This window comes from Salvelinus alpinus, chromosome 10 (genome assembly GCF_045679555.1).
Source record: "Salvelinus alpinus chromosome 10, SLU_Salpinus.1, whole genome shotgun sequence".
NCBI lineage: Eukaryota > Metazoa > Chordata > Actinopteri > Salmoniformes > Salmonidae > Salvelinus > Salvelinus alpinus.
The window spans coordinates 85,562,797-85,580,752 of NC_092095.1; the positions used below are offsets into that span (position 1 = coordinate 85,562,797).

General features: G+C 48.1%; 1 protein-coding gene across 1 annotated transcript in view; it reads left to right on the forward strand.

Annotated features, from left to right (window-relative positions):
* LOC139532896 (islet cell autoantigen 1-like protein) overlaps positions 1-17,956 on the forward strand; it is a 55,062-nt gene that overhangs the window by 3,467 nt on the left and 33,639 nt on the right. The window contains exons 2-4 of the mRNA XM_071331058.1: positions 8,810-8,860; positions 8,968-9,142; positions 17,741-17,813. Of these exons, the coding sequence (XP_071187159.1) occupies positions 8,853-8,860; positions 8,968-9,142; positions 17,741-17,813 (256 nt within the window). The 5' untranslated portion in view covers positions 8,810-8,852. The remainder of the gene's footprint in view (positions 1-8,809; positions 8,861-8,967; positions 9,143-17,740; positions 17,814-17,956) is intronic.

Genomic DNA, 17,956 nt, shown 5'->3' on the forward strand with positions numbered 1-17,956 from the left:
CCTCACCGCCTGGTATGGCAACAGCTCAGCATCTGACCGTAAGGCGCTACAAAGGGTAGTGCGTATGGCCCAGTACATCACTGGGGCCAAGCTTCCTGACACCCAGGACCTCTATACCAGGCGGTGTCAGAGGAAGGCCCAAAAAAGACTCCAGTCACCCAAGTCATAGACTGTTCTCTCTGCTACCACATTGCAAGCGGTACCGAAGCGCCAAGTCTAGGATCATAAGGCTCCTTAACAGCTTCTACCCCCAAGCCATAAGACTCCTGAACATCTAATGGCCACCAAGACTATTTTCATTGGCCGACCCCCACACCCCCCCACACTCACACTGCTGCTACTCGCTGTTTATTATCTATGCATAGTCACTTTACCCCCGCCTACATGTACAAATGACATTGACTAAACTGTAATACCGCACATTGACTCTGTACCGGTACCCCCTGTATATAGCCTCCACATTGACTCTGTACCGGTACCCCCTGTATATGGCCTCCACATTGACTCTGTACCGGTACCCCTGTATATAGCCTCCACATTGACTCTGTACCGGTACCCCCTGTATATGGCCTCCACATTGACTCTGTACCGATACCCCCTGTATATAGTCTCCACATTGACTCTGTACCGGTACCCCCTGTATATAGTCTCCACATTGACTCTGTACCGGTACCCCCTGTATATAGCCTCCACATTGACTCTGTACTGGTACCCCCTGTATATAGCCTCCACATTGACTCTGTACCGGTACCCCCTGTTTTTAGCCTCCACATTGACTCTGTACCGGTACCCCCTGTATATAGCCTCCACATTGACTCTGTACCGGTACCCCCTGTATATAGCCTCCACATTGACTCTGTACCGGTACCCCCTGTATATAGTCTCCACATTGACTCTGTACCGGTACCCCCTGTATATAGCCTCCACATTGACTCTGTACCGGTACCCCCTGTATATAGCCTCCACATTGACTCTGTACCGGTACCCCCTGTATATAGCCTCCACATTGACTCTGTACCGGTACCCCCTGTATGTAGCCTCCACATTGACTCTGTACCGGTACCCCCTGTATATAGTCTCCACATTGACTCTGTACCGGTACCCCCTGTATATAGCCTCCACATTGACTCTGTACCGGTACCCCCTGTATATAGCCTCCACATTGACTCTGTACCGTAACACCCTGTATATAGCCTCCACATTGACTCTGTACCGTAACACCCTGTATATAGCCCCCACATTGACTCTGTACCGTAACACCCTGTATATAGCCTCCACATTGACTCTGTACCGTAACACCCTGTATATAGCCTCCACATTGACTCGGTACCGTAACACCCTGTATATAGCCTCGTTGTTGTTATTTTATTGTGTTACTTATTATAATTTTTTGAACTTTAGTTTATTTAGTAAATATTTTCTTAACTCTATTTCTTGAACTGCATTGTTGGTTAAGGGCTTGTAAGTAAGCATTTCACGGTAAGGTCTACCTACACCTGTTGTATTCGGCGCATGTGACAAATAAAATGAGATTTGATGACCTTCCCTTTAAATGCCCCATCTGCAGAGTGGTTGTTGCCATATGATGTCATCACCCCATAGATTTTCCCCAAAAGCTTGATCAGAAGAACAAGTCTCTTGTAGAAAGTAAATGTCTGCATTAAACCGTTTGCAGTACAGGAAAATAGCCGTATGTTTGACTAAATCACCAATACCCCTGACATTATTATAAGTATAAAAATAATAAAATTCAGTTTTCCCTTTTGAGCTGCAGCCACCATAGGACACAGTTTCTCCCTGCCTTTCCAGCTCCAGACACCATAGGACACAGTTTCTCCCTGCCTTTCCAGCTCCAGACACCATAGGACACAGTTTCTCCCTGCCTTTCCAGCTCCAGACACCATAGGACACAGTTTCTCCCTGCCTTTCCAGCTCCAGACACCATAGGACACAGTTTCTCCCTGCCTTTCCAGCTCCAGACACCATAGGACACAGTTTCTCCCTGCCTTTCCAGCTCCAGACACCATAGGACACAGTTTCTCCCTGCCTTTCCAGCTCCAGACACCATCAGACACAGTTTCTCCCTGCCTTTCCAGCTCCAGACACCATAGGACACAGTTTCTCCCTGCCTTTCCAGCTCCAGACACCATAGGACACAGTTTCTCCCTGCCTTTCCAGCTCCAGACACCATAGGACACAGTTTCTCCCTGCCTTTCCAGCTCCAGACACCATAGGACACAGTTTCTCCCTGCCTTTCCAGCTCCAGACACCATAGGACACAGTTTCTCCCTGTCTTTCCAGCTCCAGACACCATCGGACACAGTTTCTCCCTGCCTTTCCAGCTCCAGACACCATAGGACACAGTTTCTCCCTGCCTTTCCAGCTCCAGACACCATCGGACACATTTTCTCCCTGCCTTTCCAGCTCCAGACACCATCGGACACAGTTTCTCCCTGCCTTTCCAGCTCCAGACACCATCGGACACAGTTTCTCCCTGCCTTTCCAGCTCCAGACACCATCGGACACAGTTTCTCCCTGCCTTTCCAGCTCCAGACACCATCGGACACATTTTCTCCCTGCCTTTCCAGCTCCAGACACCATAGGACACAGTTTCTCCCTGCCTTTCCAGCTCCAGACACCATCAGACACAGTTTCTCCCTGCCTTTCCAGCTCCAGACACCATAGGACACAGTTTCTCCCTGCCTTTCCAGCTGCAGACACCATCGGACACAGTTTCTCCCTGCCTTTCCAGCTCCAGACACCATCGGACACAGTTTCTCCCTGCCTTTCCAGCTGCAGACACCATAGGACACAGTTTCTCCCTGCCTTTCCAGCTCCAGACACCATAGGACACAGTTTCTCCCTGCCTTTCCAGCTCCAGACACCATAGGACACAGTTTCTCCCTGCCTTTCCAGCTCCAGACACCATAGGACACAGTTTCTCCCTGCCTTTCCAGCTCCAGACACCATAGGACACAGTTTCTCCCTGCCTTTCCAGCTCCAGACACCATCGGACACAGTTTCTCCCTGCCTTTCCAGCTCCAGACACCATCGGACACAGTTTCTCCCTGCCTTTCCACTGCAGACACCATAGGACACAGTTTCTCCCTGCCTTTCCAGCTCCAGACACCATAGGACACAGTTTCTCCCTGCCTTTCCAGCTCCAGACACCATCGGACACAGTTTCTCCCTGCCTTTCCAGCTCCAGACACCATAGGACACAGTTTCTCCCTGCCTTTCCAGCTCCAGACACCATCGGACACAGTTTCTCCCGTGTCCGCAGAGATCCTTCGTGAACCTCCATTTTTTGCTTGATGTGGAACTCACAGTTCTTTGCTCGCCCCCAGAGAAGATCCTGTGTAGATCTGCTGGTGAACCGGATGACTCTTGTCTTGATCGTTGAGTCAAACGATGAACGATGTCCACATTGTCCTGAAGTTTGGCTTTTGATTTGAGAATGACAGCTCCACAGATGTCAACAACTCTGCATTTGATGTCCTCACCCACCAGCTCTGGAATTCCATGGAGCCTCAGGTTCTACCTGCGCTGGTATCTCTCCGCCTCGTTCACCTTTTGCCTCAGGTTCTACCTGCGCTGGTATCTCTCCTCCTCGTTCACCTTTTGCCTCAGGTTCTATTTGCGCTGGTATCTCTCCTCCTCGTTCACCTTTGCCTCAGGTTCTACCTGCGCTGGTATCTCTCCTCCTCGTTCACCTTTTGCCTCAGGTTCTACCTGCGCTGGTATCTCTCCTCCTCGTTCACCTTTTGCCTCAGGTTCTATCTGCGCTGGTATCTCTCCTCCTCGTTCACCTTTTGCCTCAGGTTCTACCTGCGCTGGTATCTCTCCTCCTCGTTCACCTTTTGCCTCAGGTTCTACCTGCGCTGGTATCTCTCCTCGTCGTTCACCTTTTGCCTCAGGTTCTACCTGCGCTGGTATCTCTCCTCGTCGTTCACCTTTTGCCTCAGGTTCTACCTGCGCTGGTATCTCTCCTCCTCGTTCACCTTTGCCTCAGGTTCTACCTGCGCTGGTATCTCTCCTCCTCGTTCACCTTTGCCTCAGGTTCTATCTGCGCTGGTATCTCTCCTCCTCGTTCACCTTTTGCCTCAGGTTCTACCTGCGCTGGTATCTCTCCTCCTCGTTCACCTTTTGCCTCAGGTTCTATCTGCGCTGGTATCTCTCCTCCTCGTTCACCTTTTGCCTCAGGTTCTACCTGCGCTGGTATCTCTCCTCCTCGTTCACCTTTGCCTCAGGTTCTACCTGCGCTGGTATCTCTCCTCCTCGTTCACCTTTTGCCTCAGGTTCTACCTGCGCTGGTATCTCTCCTCCTCGTTCACCTTTTGCCTCAGGTTCTACCTGCGCTGGTATCTCTCCTCCTCGTTCACCTTTTGCCTCAGGTTCTACCTGCGCTGGTATCTCTCCTCCTCGTTCACCTTTTGCCTCAGGTTCTACCTGCGCTGGTATCTCTCCTCGTCGTTCACCTTTTGCCTCAGGTTCTACCTGCGCTGGTATCTCTCCTCGTCGTTCACCTTTTGCCTCAGGTTCTACCTGCGCTGGTATCTCTCCTCCTCGTTCACCTTTGCCTCAGGTTCTACCTGCGCTGGTATCTCTCCTCCTCGTTCACCTTTGCCTCAGGTTCTATCTGCGCTGGTATCTCTCCTCCTCGTTCACCTTTTGCCTCAGGTTCTACCTGCGCTGGTATCTCTCCTCCTCGTTCACCTTTTGCCTCAGGTTCTATCTGCGCTGGTATCTCTCCTCCTCGTTCACCTTTTGCCTCAGGTTCTACCTGCGCTGGTATCTCTCCTCCTCGTTCACCTTTTGCCTCAGGTTCTACCTGCGCTGGTATCTCTCCTCCTCGTTCACCTTTTGCCTCAGGTTCTACCTGCGCTGGTATCTCTCCTCCTCGTTCACCTTTTGCCTCAGGTTCTACCTGCGCTGGTATCTCTCCTCCTCGTTCACCTTTTGCCTCAGGTTCTACCTGCGCTGGTATCTCTCCTCGTCGTTCACCTTTTGCCTCAGGTTCTACCTGCGCTGGTATCTCTCCTCGTCGTTCACCTTTTGCCTCAGGTTCTACCTGCGCTGGTATCTCTCCTCCTCGTTCACCTTTGCCTCAGGTTCTACCTGCGCTGGTATCTCTCCTCCTCGTTCACCTTTGCCTCAGGTTCTACCTGCGCTGGTATCTCTCCTCCTCGTTCACCTTTTGCCTCAGGTTCTACCTGCGCTGGTATCTCTCCTCCTCGTTCACCTTTTGCCTCAGGTTCTATCTGCGCTGGTATCTCTCCTCCTCGTTCACCTTTTGCCTCAGGTTCTATCTGCGCTGGTATCTCTCCTCGTCGTTCACCTTTTGCCTCAGGTTCTACCTGCGCTGGTATCTCTCCTCCTTGTTCACCTTTGCCTCAGGTTCTACCTGCGCTGGTATCTCTCCTCCTCGTTCACCTTTGCCTCAGGTTCTATCTGCGCTGGTATCTCTCCTCCTCGTTCACCTTTTGCCTCAGGTTCTACCTGCGCTGGTATCTCTCCTCCTCGTTCACCTTTTGCCTCAGGTTCTATCTGCGCTGGTATCTCTCCTCCTCGTTCACCTTTTGCCTCAGGTTCTACCTGCGCTGGTATCTCTCCTCCTCGTTCACCTTTGCCTCAGGTTCTACCTGCGCTGGTATCTCTCCTCCTCGTTCACCTTTTGCCTCAGGTTCTACCTGCGCTGGTATCTCTCCTCCTCGTTCACCTTTTGCCTCAGGTTCTATCTGCGCTGGTATCTCTCCTCCTCGTTCACCTTTTGCCTCAGGTTCTACCTGCGCTGGTATCTCTCCTCCTCGTTCACCTTTTGCCTCAGGTTCTACCTGCGCTGGTATCTCTCCTCGTCGTTCACCTTTTGCCTCAGGTTCTACCTGCGCTGGTATCTCTCCTCGTCGTTCACGTTTTGCCTCAGGTTCTACCTGCGCTGGTATCTCTCCTCCTCGTTCACCTTTGCCTCAGGTTCTACCTGCGCTGGTATCTCTCCTCCTCGTTCACCTTTGCCTCAGGTTCTATCTGCGCTGGTATCTCTCCTCCTCGTTCACCTTTTGCCTCAGGTTCTACCTGCGCTGGTATCTCTCCTCCTCGTTCACCTTTGCCTCAGGTTCTACCTGCGCTGGTATCTCTCCTCCTCGTTCACCTTTTGCCTCAGGTTCTACCTGCGCTGGTATCTCTCCTCCTCGTTCACCTTTTGCCTCAGGTTCTACCTGCGCTGGTATCTCTCCTCCTCGTTCACCTTTTGCCTCAGGTTCTACCTGCGCTGGTATCTCTCCTCCTCGTTCACCTTTTGCCTCAGGTTCTACCTGCGCTGGTATCTCTCCTCGTCGTTCACCTTTTGCCTCAGGTTCTACCTGCGCTGGTATCTCTCCTCGTCGTTCACCTTTTGCCTCAGGTTCTACCTGCGCTGGTATCTCTCCTCCTCGTTCACCTTTGCCTCAGGTTCTACCTGCGCTGGTATCTCTCCTCCTCGTTCACCTTTGCCTCAGGTTCTACCTGCGCTGGTATCTCTCCTCCTCGTTCACCTTTTGCCTCAGGTTCTACCTGCGCTGGTATCTCTCCTCCTCGTTCACCTTTTGCCTCAGGTTCTATCTGCGCTGGTATCTCTCCTCCTCGTTCACCTTTTGCCTCAGGTTCTATCTGCGCTGGTATCTCTCCTCCTCGTTCACCTTTGCCTCAGGTTCTACCTGCGCTGGTATCTCTCCTCCTCGTTCACCTTTTGCCTCAGGTTCTACCTGCGCTGGTATCTCTCCTCCTCGTTCACCTTTTGCCTCAGGTTCTACCTGCGCTGGTATCTCTCCTCCTCGTTCACCTTTTGCCTCAGGTTCTACCTGCGCGCCTCGTTCACCTTTTGCCTCAGGTTCTACCTGTGCTGGTATGTCTCCACCTCGTTCACCTTTTGCCTCAGGTTCTACCTGCGCTGGTATCTCTCCACCTCGTTCACCTTTTGCCTCAGGTTCTACCTGCGCTGGTATCTCTCCACCTCGTTCACCTTTTGCATCAGGTTCTACCTGCGCTGGTATCTCTCTGCCTCGTTCACCTTTTGCCTCAGGTTCTACCTGCGCTGGTATCTCTCCACCTCGTTCACCTTTTGCCTCAGGTTCTACCTGTGCTGGTATCTCTCCTCCTCGTTCACCTTTTGCCTCAGGTTCTACCTGTGCTGGTATCTCTCCTCCTCGTTCACCTTTTGCCTCAGGTTCTACCTGCGCTGGTATCTCTCCTCCTCGTTCACCTTTTGCCTCAGGTTCTACCTGCGCTGGTATCTCTCTGCCTCGTTCACCTTTTGCCTCAGGTTCTACCTGTGCGCCTCATTCACCTTTTGCCTCAGGTTCTACCTGCGCTGGTATCTCTCCTCCTCGTTCACCTTTTGCCTCAGGTTCTACCTGCGCTGGTATCTCTCCACCTCGTTCACCTTTTGCCTCAGGTTCTACCTGTGCTGGTATCTCTCCTCCTCGTTCACCTTTTGCCTCAGGTTCTACCTGTGCTGGTATCTCTCCTCCTCGTTCACCTTTTGCCTCAGGTTCTACCTGCGCTGGTATCTCTCCTCCTCGTTCACCTTTTGCCTCAGGTTCTACCTGCGCTGGTATCTCTCTGCCTCGTTCACCTTTTGCCTCAGGTTCTACCTGTGCGCCTCATTCACCTTTTGCCTCAGGTTCTACCTGCGCTGGTATCTCTCCTCCTCGTTCACCTTTTGCCTCAGGTTCTACCTGCGCTGGTATCTCTCCTCCTCGTTCACCTTTTGCCTCAGGTTCTACCTGCGCTGGTATCTCTCCTCCTCGTTCACCTTTTGCCTCAGGTTCTACCTGCGCTGGTATCTCTCCTCCTCGTTCACCTTTTGCCTCAGGTTCTACCTGCGCTGGTATCTCTCCACCTCGTTCACCTTTTGCCTCAGGTTCTACCTGCGCGCCTCATTCACCTTTTGCCTCAGGTTCTACCTGCGCTGGTATCTTTTAATAAAATACATTTTCATGGTATTCCTTCTAACCATGCCATCTGCCCTTTCATCTATCTTTGCTGTCAAAAGCATCACAATATTGTTTTGCATCTCAGGAAGTGACATACCCTCTTGCCCTCACCTTTTTCCCCTGGGGCTTGACTGGAGTGTCGGGGTCGTAAGGTAACAGCCTGGGGACTGGATGTGCGCAGATTGTCAGCATTGTTGTCCGTGCACTTCAAGTTTTCATCACCCACAACAGTATTTCCCACCCACAGTTACATTCTGAAGAGGAGTACCCAAGACCATACCATCTGTTAATTGTCCATCTGATGATTTCTCCATTCATTTCCTTTGGTTCTTGTTCTGGAAGTTTCCATGTAGACAAGCTAGTTTTTGAGCTAGCTAGCTAAACTAGGGTTGTCGCTAACTTAAGAGTTTTAGAGGTGAATAACTTGCAGAAAGTAATCAATTACTTTGGTAAACAAACTAAATAATATTCAGACGGGTTTTATGACCTTAGAAATGACCAGATGGTCATATTTGGGTGAAGAAATCAAATAATTCCTTCAGCAACCAAAAAAGCGCATCTGCACTGACCGCCATCTTGCGCGCGCCCCGTAACGGACAGTCATTTCACCTGTTTATTTGAATACCACGGCCACAGCAGGTGACCTGTCAATAAGCGCGTGCACACTCCCTTTTGTATTTAGGGTGCATGGCTACTGAAGACGTTTTGCACCACAACCACCTCAACAATGACCTCTGGTATCTTGCCAACTAGCTATGGGCTTTCTTACACTTTTAAGTATGGGGATTAAACAATACGCATCTTGACATTCACACTGTTCTCAATCTCCACTATTTCAGGCTGTGTGTTGATGCAACGGAACAGAACAGAGCTGAAGATTAGATGGACGGGTATGAAGCAGCTAATCGTTACTTAAGTCACTGTCTTTAAAAGTCTTAAATCGGTTAAAAAAGATGCCTGAGATGTAATCTAGGGGAAACCCTGACCACCCCTCCAGGTTTGCAGGTGACGTACTGAGCGGTGGCCGGGCGTTGCTAGGCGAGGACAGCTCGGTCATGGCCCGCATGCAGAAGACGTTTTGGAAGACGAAGCAGGTTCTGATCAAGGCCACAGGGAAGAAGGAGGATGAGTACGTGGTGGCTTCTGATGCCGACCTCGACGCCAAGCTGGAGGTAGGACCCTGACCTTTAACCCCTAACGTGGTCGCTTCACCCACTGTTACTCAGTGAGAGTCTCATGCGTCCAATTCTCTCTCTGTGTTACTAACTGATCCACACGTTCTGTTTCCTGTCCAGTTCTCTCTCTGTGTTACTAACTGAAACACACGTTCTGTTTCCTGTCCAGTTCTCTCTGTGTTACTAACTGATCCACACGTTCTGTTTCCTGTCCAGGTCTCTCTCTGTGTTACTAACTGAAACACACGTTCTGTTTCCTGTCCAGTTCTCTCTCTGTGTTACTAACTGAACGTTCTGTTTCCTGTCCAGGTCTCTCTCTGTGTTACTAACTGAACGTTCTGTTTCCTGTCCAGTTCTCTCTCTGTGTTACTAACTGATCCACACGTTCTGTTTCCTGTCCAGTTCTCTCTCTGTGTTACTAACTGAAACACACGTTCTGTTTCCTGTCCAGTTCTCTCTGTGTTACTAACTGAAACACACGTTCTGTTTCCTGTCCAGTTCTCTCTGTGTTACTAACTGATCCACACGTTCTGTTTCCTGTCCAGTTCTCTCTCTGTGTTACTAACTGATCCACACGTTCTGTTTCCTGTCCAGTTCTCTCTGTGTTACTAACTGATCCACACGTTCTGTTTCCTGTCCAGGTCTCTCTCTGTGTTACTAACTGATCCACACGTTCTGTTTCCTGTCCAGGTCTCTCTCTGTGTTACTAACTGATCCACACGTTCTGTTTCCTGTCCAGTTCTCTCTCTGTGTTACTAACTGATCCACACGTTCTGTTTCCTGTCCAGGTCTCTCTCTGTGTTACTAACTGATCCACACGTTCTGTTTCCTGTCCAGTTCTCTCTCTGTGTTACTAACTGATCCACACGTTCTGTTTCCTGTCCAGTTCTCTCTGTGTTACTAACTGATCGACACGTTCTGTTTCCTGTCCAGTTCTCTCTCTGTGTTACTAACTGATCCACACGTTCTGTTTCCTGTCCAGTTCTCTCTCTGTGTTACTAACTGATCCACACGTTCTGTTTCCTGTCCAGTTCTCTCTGTGTTACTAACTGAACGTTCTGTTTCCTGTCCAGTTCTCTCTCTGTGTTACTAACTGATCCACACGTTCTGTTTCCTGTCCAGTTCTCTCTCTGTGTTACTAACTGATCCACACGTTCTGTTTCCTGTCCAGTTCTCTCTGTGTTACTAACTGATCGACACGTTCTGTTTCCTGTCCAGTTCTCTCTCTGTGTTACTAACTGAACCACACGTTCTGTTTCCTGTCCAGTTCTCTCTGTGTTACTAACTGAACGTTCTGTTTCCTGTCCAGGTCTCTCTCTGTGTTACTAACTGATCCACACGTTCTGTTTCCTGTCCAGTTCTCTCTGTGTTACTAACTGATCCACACGTTCTGTTTCCTGTCCAGTTCTCTCTGTGTTACTAACTGATCCACACGTTCTGTTTCCTGTCCAGTTCTCTCTGTGTTACTAACTGATCCACACGTTCTGTTTCCTGTCCAGTTCTCTCTGTGTTACTAACTGAAACACACGTTCTGTTTCCTGTCCAGTTCTCTCTCTGTGTTACTAACTGATCCACACGTTCTGTTTCCTGTCCAGTTCTCTCTGTGTTACTAACTGATCCACACGTTCTGTTTCCTGTCCAGTTCTCTCTCTGTGTTACTAACTGATCCACACGTTCTGTTTCCTGTCCAGTTCTCTCTCTGTGTTACTAACTGATCCACACGTTCTGTTTCCTGTCCAGTTCTCTCTGTGTTACTAACTGATCGACACGTTCTGTTTCCTGTCCAGTTCTCTTTCTGTGTTACTAACTGATCCACACGTTCTGTTTCCTGTCCAGTTCTCTCTCTGTGTTACTAACTGAACCACACGTTCTGTTTCCTGTCCAGTTCTCTCTCTGTGTTACTAACTGATCCACACGTTCTGTTTCCTGTCCAGTTCTCTCTCTGTGTTACTAACTGATCCACACGTTCTGTTTCCTGTCCAGTTCTCTCTGTGTTACTAACTGATCCACACGTTCTGTTTCCTGTCCAGTTCTCTCTGTGTTACTAACTGAACGTTCTGTTTCCTGTCCAGGTCTCTCTCTGTGTTACTAACTGATCCACATGTTCTGTTTCCTGTCCAGTTCTCTCTGTGTTACTAACTGATCCACACGTTCTGTTTCCTGTCCAGTTCTCTCTGTGTTACTAACTGATCCACACGTTCTGTTTCCTGTCCAGTTCTCTCTGTGTTACTAACTGAACGTTCTGTTTCCTGTCCAGGTCTCTCTCTGTGTTACTAACTGATCCACATGTTCTGTTTCCTGTCCAGTTCTCTCTGTGTTACTAACTGATCCACACGTTCTGTTTCCTGTCCAGTTCTCTCTGTGTTACTAACTGATCCACACGTTCTGTTTCCTGTCCAGTTCTCTCTGTGTTACTAACTGATCCACACGTTCTGTTTCCTGTCCAGTTCTCTCTGTGTTACTAACTGAAACACACGTTCTGTTTCCTGTCCAGTTCTCTCTCTGTGTTACTAACTGATCCACACGTTCTGTTTCCTGTCCAGTTCTCTCTGTGTTACTAACTGATCCACACGTTCTGTTTCCTGTCCAGTTCTCTCTGTGTTACTAACTGATCCACACGTTCTGTTTCCTGTCCAGTTCTCTCTGTGTTACTAACTGAAACACACGTTCTGTTTCCTGTCCAGTTCTCTCTCTGTGTTACTAACTGATCCACACGTTCTGTTTCCTGTCCAGTTCTCTCTGTGTTACTAACTGATCCACACGTTCTGTTTCCTGTCCAGTTCTCTCTCTGTGTTACTAACTGATCCACACGTTCTGTTTCCTGTCCAGTTCTCTCTGTGTTACTAACTGATCCACACGTTCTGTTTCCTGTCCAGTTCTCTCTGTGTTACTAACTGATCGACACGTTCTGTTTCCTGTCCAGTTCTCTTTCTGTGTTACTAACTGATCCACACGTTCTGTTTCCTGTCCAGTTCTCTCTCTGTGTTACTAACTGAACCACACGTTCTGTTTCCTGTCCAGTTCTCTCTCTGTGTTACTAACTGATCCACACGTTCTGTTTCCTGTCCAGTTCTCTCTCTGTGTTACTAACTGATCCACACGTTCTGTTTCCTGTCCAGTTCTCTCTGTGTTACTAACTGATCCACACGTTCTGTTTCCTGTCCAGTTCTCTCTGTGTTACTAACTGAACGTTCTGTTTCCTGTCCAGGTCTCTCTCTGTGTTACTAACTGATCCACATGTTCTGTTTCCTGTCCAGTTCTCTCTGTGTTACTAACTGATCCACACGTTCTGTTTCCTGTCCAGTTCTCTCTGTGTTACTAACTGATCCACACGTTCTGTTTCCTGTCCAGTTCTCTCTGTGTTACTAACTGATCCACACGTTCTGTTTCCTGTCCAGTTCTCTCTGTGTTACTAACTGAAACACACGTTCTGTTTCCTGTCCAGTTCTCTCTCTGTGTTACTAACTGATCCACACGTTCTGTTTCCTGTCCAGTTCTCTCTGTGTTACTAACTGATCCACACGTTCTGTTTCCTGTCCAGTTCTCTCTCTGTGTTACTAACTGATCCACACGTTCTGTTTCCTGTCCAGTTCTCTCTCTGTGTTACTAACTGATCCACACGTTCTGTTTCCTGTCCAGTTCTCTCTGTGTTACTAACTGATCGACACGTTCTGTTTCCTGTCCAGTTCTCTTTCTGTGTTACTAACTGATCCACACGTTCTGTTTCCTGTCCAGTTCTCTCTCTGTGTTACTAACTGAACCACACGTTCTGTTTCCTGTCCAGTTCTCTCTCTGTGTTACTAACTGATCCACACGTTCTGTTTCCTGTCCAGTTCTCTCTCTGTGTTACTAACTGATCCACACGTTCTGTTTCCTGTCCAGTTCTCTCTGTGTTACTAACTGATCCACACGTTCTGTTTCCTGTCCAGTTCTCTCTGTGTTACTAACTGAACGTTCTGTTTCCTGTCCAGGTCTCTCTCTGTGTTACTAACTGATCCACACGTTCTGTTTCCTGTCCAGTTCTCTCTCTGTGTTACTAACTGATCCACACGTTCTGTTTCCTGTCCAGTTCTCTCTGTGTTACTAACTGATCCACACGTTCTGTTTCCTGTCCAGTTCTCTCTGTGTTACTAACTGATCGACACGTTCTGTTTCCTGTCCAGTTCTCTTTCTGTGTTACTAACTGATCCACACGTTCTGTTTCCTGTCCAGTTCTCTCTCTGTGTTACTAACTGAACCACACGTTCTGTTTCCTGTCCAGTTCTCTCTCTGTGTTACTAACTGATCCACACGTTCTGTTTCCTGTCCAGTTCTCTCTCTGTGTTACTAACTGATCCACACGTTCTGTTTCCTGTCCAGTTCTCTCTGTGTTACTAACTGATCCACACGTTCTGTTTCCTGTCCAGTTCTCTCTGTGTTACTAACTGAACGTTCTGTTTCCTGTCCAGGTCTCTCTCTGTGTTACTAACTGATCCACACGTTCTGTTTCCTGTCCAGTTCTCTCTGTGTTACTAACTGATCCACACGTTCTGTTTCCTGTCCAGTTCTCTCTGTGTTACTAACTGATCCACACGTTCTGTTTCCTGTCCAGTTCTCTCTGTGTTACTAACTGATCCACACGTTCTGTTTCCTGTCCAGTTCTCTCTGTGTTACTAACTGAAACACACGTTCTGTTTCCTGTCCAGTTCTCTCTCTGTGTTACTAACTGATCCACACGTTCTGTTTCCTGTCCAGTTCTCTCTGTGTTACTAACTGATCCACACGTTCTGTTTCCTGTCCAGTTCTCTCTCTGTGTTACTAACTGATCCACACGTTCTGTTTCCTGTCCAGTTCTCTTTCTGTGTTACTAACTGATCCACACGTTATGTTTCCTGTCCAGTTCTCTCTCTGTGTTACTAACTGAACCACACGTTCTGTTTCCTGTCCAGTTCTCTCTCTGTGTTACTAACTGATCCACACGTTCTGTTTCCTGTCCAGTTCTCTCTCTGTGTTACTAACTGATCCACACGTTCTGTTTCCTGTCCAGTTCTCTCTGTGTTACTAACTGATCCACACGTTCTGTTTCCTGTCCAGTTCTCTCTGTGTTACTAACTGAACGTTCTGTTTCCTGTCCAGGTCTCTCTCTGTGTTACTAACTGATCCACACGTTCTGTTTCCTGTCCAGTTCTCTCTGTGTTACTAACTGATCCACACGTTCTGTTTCCTGTCCAGTTCTCTCTGTGTTACTAACTGATCCACACGTTCTGTTTCCTGTCCAGTTCTCTCTGTGTTACTAACTGATCCACACGTTCTGTTTCCTGTCCAGTTCTCTCTGTGTTACTAACTGAAACACACGTTCTGTTTCCTGTCCAGTTCTCTCTCTGTGTTACTAACTGATCCACACGTTCTGTTTCCTGTCCAGTTCTCTCTGTGTTACTAACTGATCCACACGTTCTGTTTCCTGTCCAGTTCTCTCTCTGTGTTACTAACTGATCCACACGTTCTGTTTCCTGTCCAGTTCTCTCTCTGTGTTACTAACTGATCCACACGTTCTGTTTCCTGTCCAGTTCTCTCTGTGTTACTAACTGATCGACACGTTCTGTTTCCTGTCCAGTTCTCTCTCTGTGTTACTAACTGAACCACACGTTCTGTTTCCTGTCCAGTTCTCTCTGTGTTACTAACTGAACGTTCTGTTTCCTGTCCAGGTCTCTCTCTGTGTTACTAACTGATCCACACGTTCTGTTTCCTGTCCAGTTCTCTCTGTGTTACTAACTGATCCACACGTTCTGTTTCCTGTCCAGTTCTCTCTGTGTTACTAACTGATCGACACGTTCTGTTTCCTGTCCAGTTCTCTTTCTGTGTTACTAACTGATCCACACGTTCTGTTTCCTGTCCAGTTCTCTCTCTGTGTTACTAACTGAACCACACGTTCTGTTTCCTGTCCAGTTCTCTCTCTGTGTTACTAACTGATCCACACGTTCTGTTTCCTGTCCAGTTCTCTCTCTGTGTTACTAACTGATCCACACGTTCTGTTTCCTGTCCAGTTCTCTCTGTGTTACTAACTGATCCACACGTTCTGTTTCCTGTCCAGTTCTCTCTGTGTTACTAACTGAACGTTCTGTTTCCTGTCCAGGTCTCTCTCTGTGTTACTAACTGATCCACACGTTCTGTTTCCTGTCCAGTTCTCTCTGTGTTACTAACTGATCCACACGTTCTGTTTCCTGTCCAGTTCTCTCTGTGTTACTAACTGATCGACACGTTCTATTTCCTGTCCAGTTCTCTTTCTGTGTTACTAACTGATCCACACGTTCTGTTTCCTGTCCAGTTCTCTCTCTGTGTTACTAACTGAACCACACGTTCTGTTTCCTGTCCAGTTCTCTCTCTGTGTTACTAACTGATCCACACGTTCTGTTTCCTGTCCAGTTCTCTCTCTGTGTTACTAACTGATCCACACGTTCTGTTTCCTGTCCAGTTCTCTCTGTGTTACTAACTGATCCACACGTTCTGTTTCCTGTCCAGTTCTCTCTGTGTTACTAACTGAACGTTCTGTTTCCTGTCCAGGTCTCTCTCTGTGTTACTAACTGATCCACACGTTCTGTTTCCTGTCCAGTTCTCTCTGTGTTACTAACTGATCCACACGTTCTGTTTCCTGTCCAGTTCTCTCTGTGTTACTAACTGATCCACACGTTCTGTTTCCTGTCCAGTTCTCTCTGTGTTACTAACTGATCCACACGTTCTGTTTCCTGTCCAGTTCTCTCTGTGTTACTAACTGAAACACACGTTCTGTTTCCTGTCCAGTTCTCTCTCTGTGTTACTAACTGATCCACACGTTCTGTTTCCTGTCCAGTTCTCTCTGTGTTACTAACTGATCCACACGTTCTGTTTCCTGTCCAGTTCTCTCTCTGTGTTACTAACTGATCCACACGTTCTGTTTCCTGTCCAGTTCTCTCTCTGTGTTACTAACTGATCCACACGTTCTGTTTCCTGTCCAGTTCTCTCTGTGTTACTAACTGATCCACACGTTCTGTTTCCTGTCCAGTTCTCTCTGTGTTACTAACTGATCGACACGTTCTGTTTCCTGTCCAGTTCTCTCTCTGTGTTACTAACTGAACCACACGTTCTGTTTCCTGTCCAGTTCTCTCTGTGTTACTAACTGAACGTTCTGTTTCCTGTCCAGGTCTCTCTCTGTGTTACTAACTGATCCACACGTTCTGTTTCCTGTCCAGTTCTCTCTGTGTTACTAACTGATCCACACGTTCTGTTTCCTGTCCAGTTCTCTCTGTGTTACTAACTGATCGACACGTTCTGTTTCCTGTCCAGTTCTCTTTCTGTGTTACTAACTGATCCACACGTTCTGTTTCCTGTCCAGTTCTCTCTCTGTGTTACTAACTGAACCACACGTTCTGTTTCCTGTCCAGTTCTCTCTCTGTGTTACTAACTGATCCACACGTTCTGTTTCCTGTCCAGTTCTCTCTCTGTGTTACTAACTGATCCACACGTTCTGTTTCCTGTCCAGTTCTCTCTGTGTTACTAACTGATCCACACGTTCTGTTTCCTGTCCAGTTCTCTCTGTGTTACTAACTGAACGTTCTGTTTCCTGTCCAGGTCTCTCTCTGTGTTACTAACTGATCCACACGTTCTGTTTCCTGTCCAGTTCTCTCTGTGTTACTAACTGATCCACACGTTCTGTTTCCTGTCCAGTTCTCTCTGTGTTACTAACTGATCCACACGTTCTGTTTCCTGTCCAGTTCTCTCTGTGTTACTAACTGATCCACACGTTCTGTTTCCTGTCCAGTTCTCTCTGTGTTACTAACTGAAACACACGTTCTGTTTCCTGTCCAGTTCTCTCTCTGTGTTACTAACTGATCCACACGTTCTGTTTCCTGTCCAGTTCTCTCTGTGTTACTAACTGATCCACACGTTCTGTTTCCTGTCCAGTTCTCTCTCTGTGTTACTAACTGATCCACACGTTCTGTTTCCTGTCCAGTTCTCTCTCTGTGTTACTAACTGATCCACACGTTCTGTTTCCTGTCCAGGTCTCTCTCTGTGTTACTAACTGATCCACACGTTCTGTTTCCTGTCCAGGTCTCTCTCTGTGTTACTAACTGAACCACACGTTCTGTTTCCTGTCCAGTTCTCTCTCTGTGTTACTAACTGAACCACACGTTCTGTTTCCTGTCCAGTTCTCTCTCTGTGTTACTAACTGATCCACACGTTCTGTTTCCTGTCCAGTTCTCTCTCTGTGTTACTAACTGATCCACACGTTCTGTTTCCTGTCCAGTTCTCTCTCTGTGTTACTAACTGATCGACACGTTCTGTTTCCTGTCCAGTTCTCTCTGTGTTACTAACTGTTGTCTGGATCAGAGTAAGATAGCTCTGCAGTTCTGTCTGTATAGGACGTTTGCAGACAGGTATAACAGTAGTGTGTCTATATGATTAGATCAGCTTTGTGCTGCAGCCAGGGATCAGATACAACCTGACTCTGCCTGTCTGCCTGTCTGTCTGTCTGTCTGCCTGTCTGCCTGTCTGTCTGTCTGTCTGTCTGTCTGTCTGTCTGTCTGTCTGTCTGTCTGTCTGTCTGTGTCTCTCTCTCTCTCTCTCTCTCTCTCTCTCTAGTTGTTCCACTCGGTCCAGACCACCTCCACTGAGCTGCTGAAGGTGATTGAGAAATACCAGCGGAGGATCACACGTGAGTTACCCCTGTTACTACGATTACCACTTTATTAAATTCAGACCAGGAAATAGACAGAGGATAATACTGTTCTCTTCCCTGAGAACCCCACTCTCCCTCCCTGTGTGTTCCAGACCTGTCTCAGGAGGGTTAGGTTATGT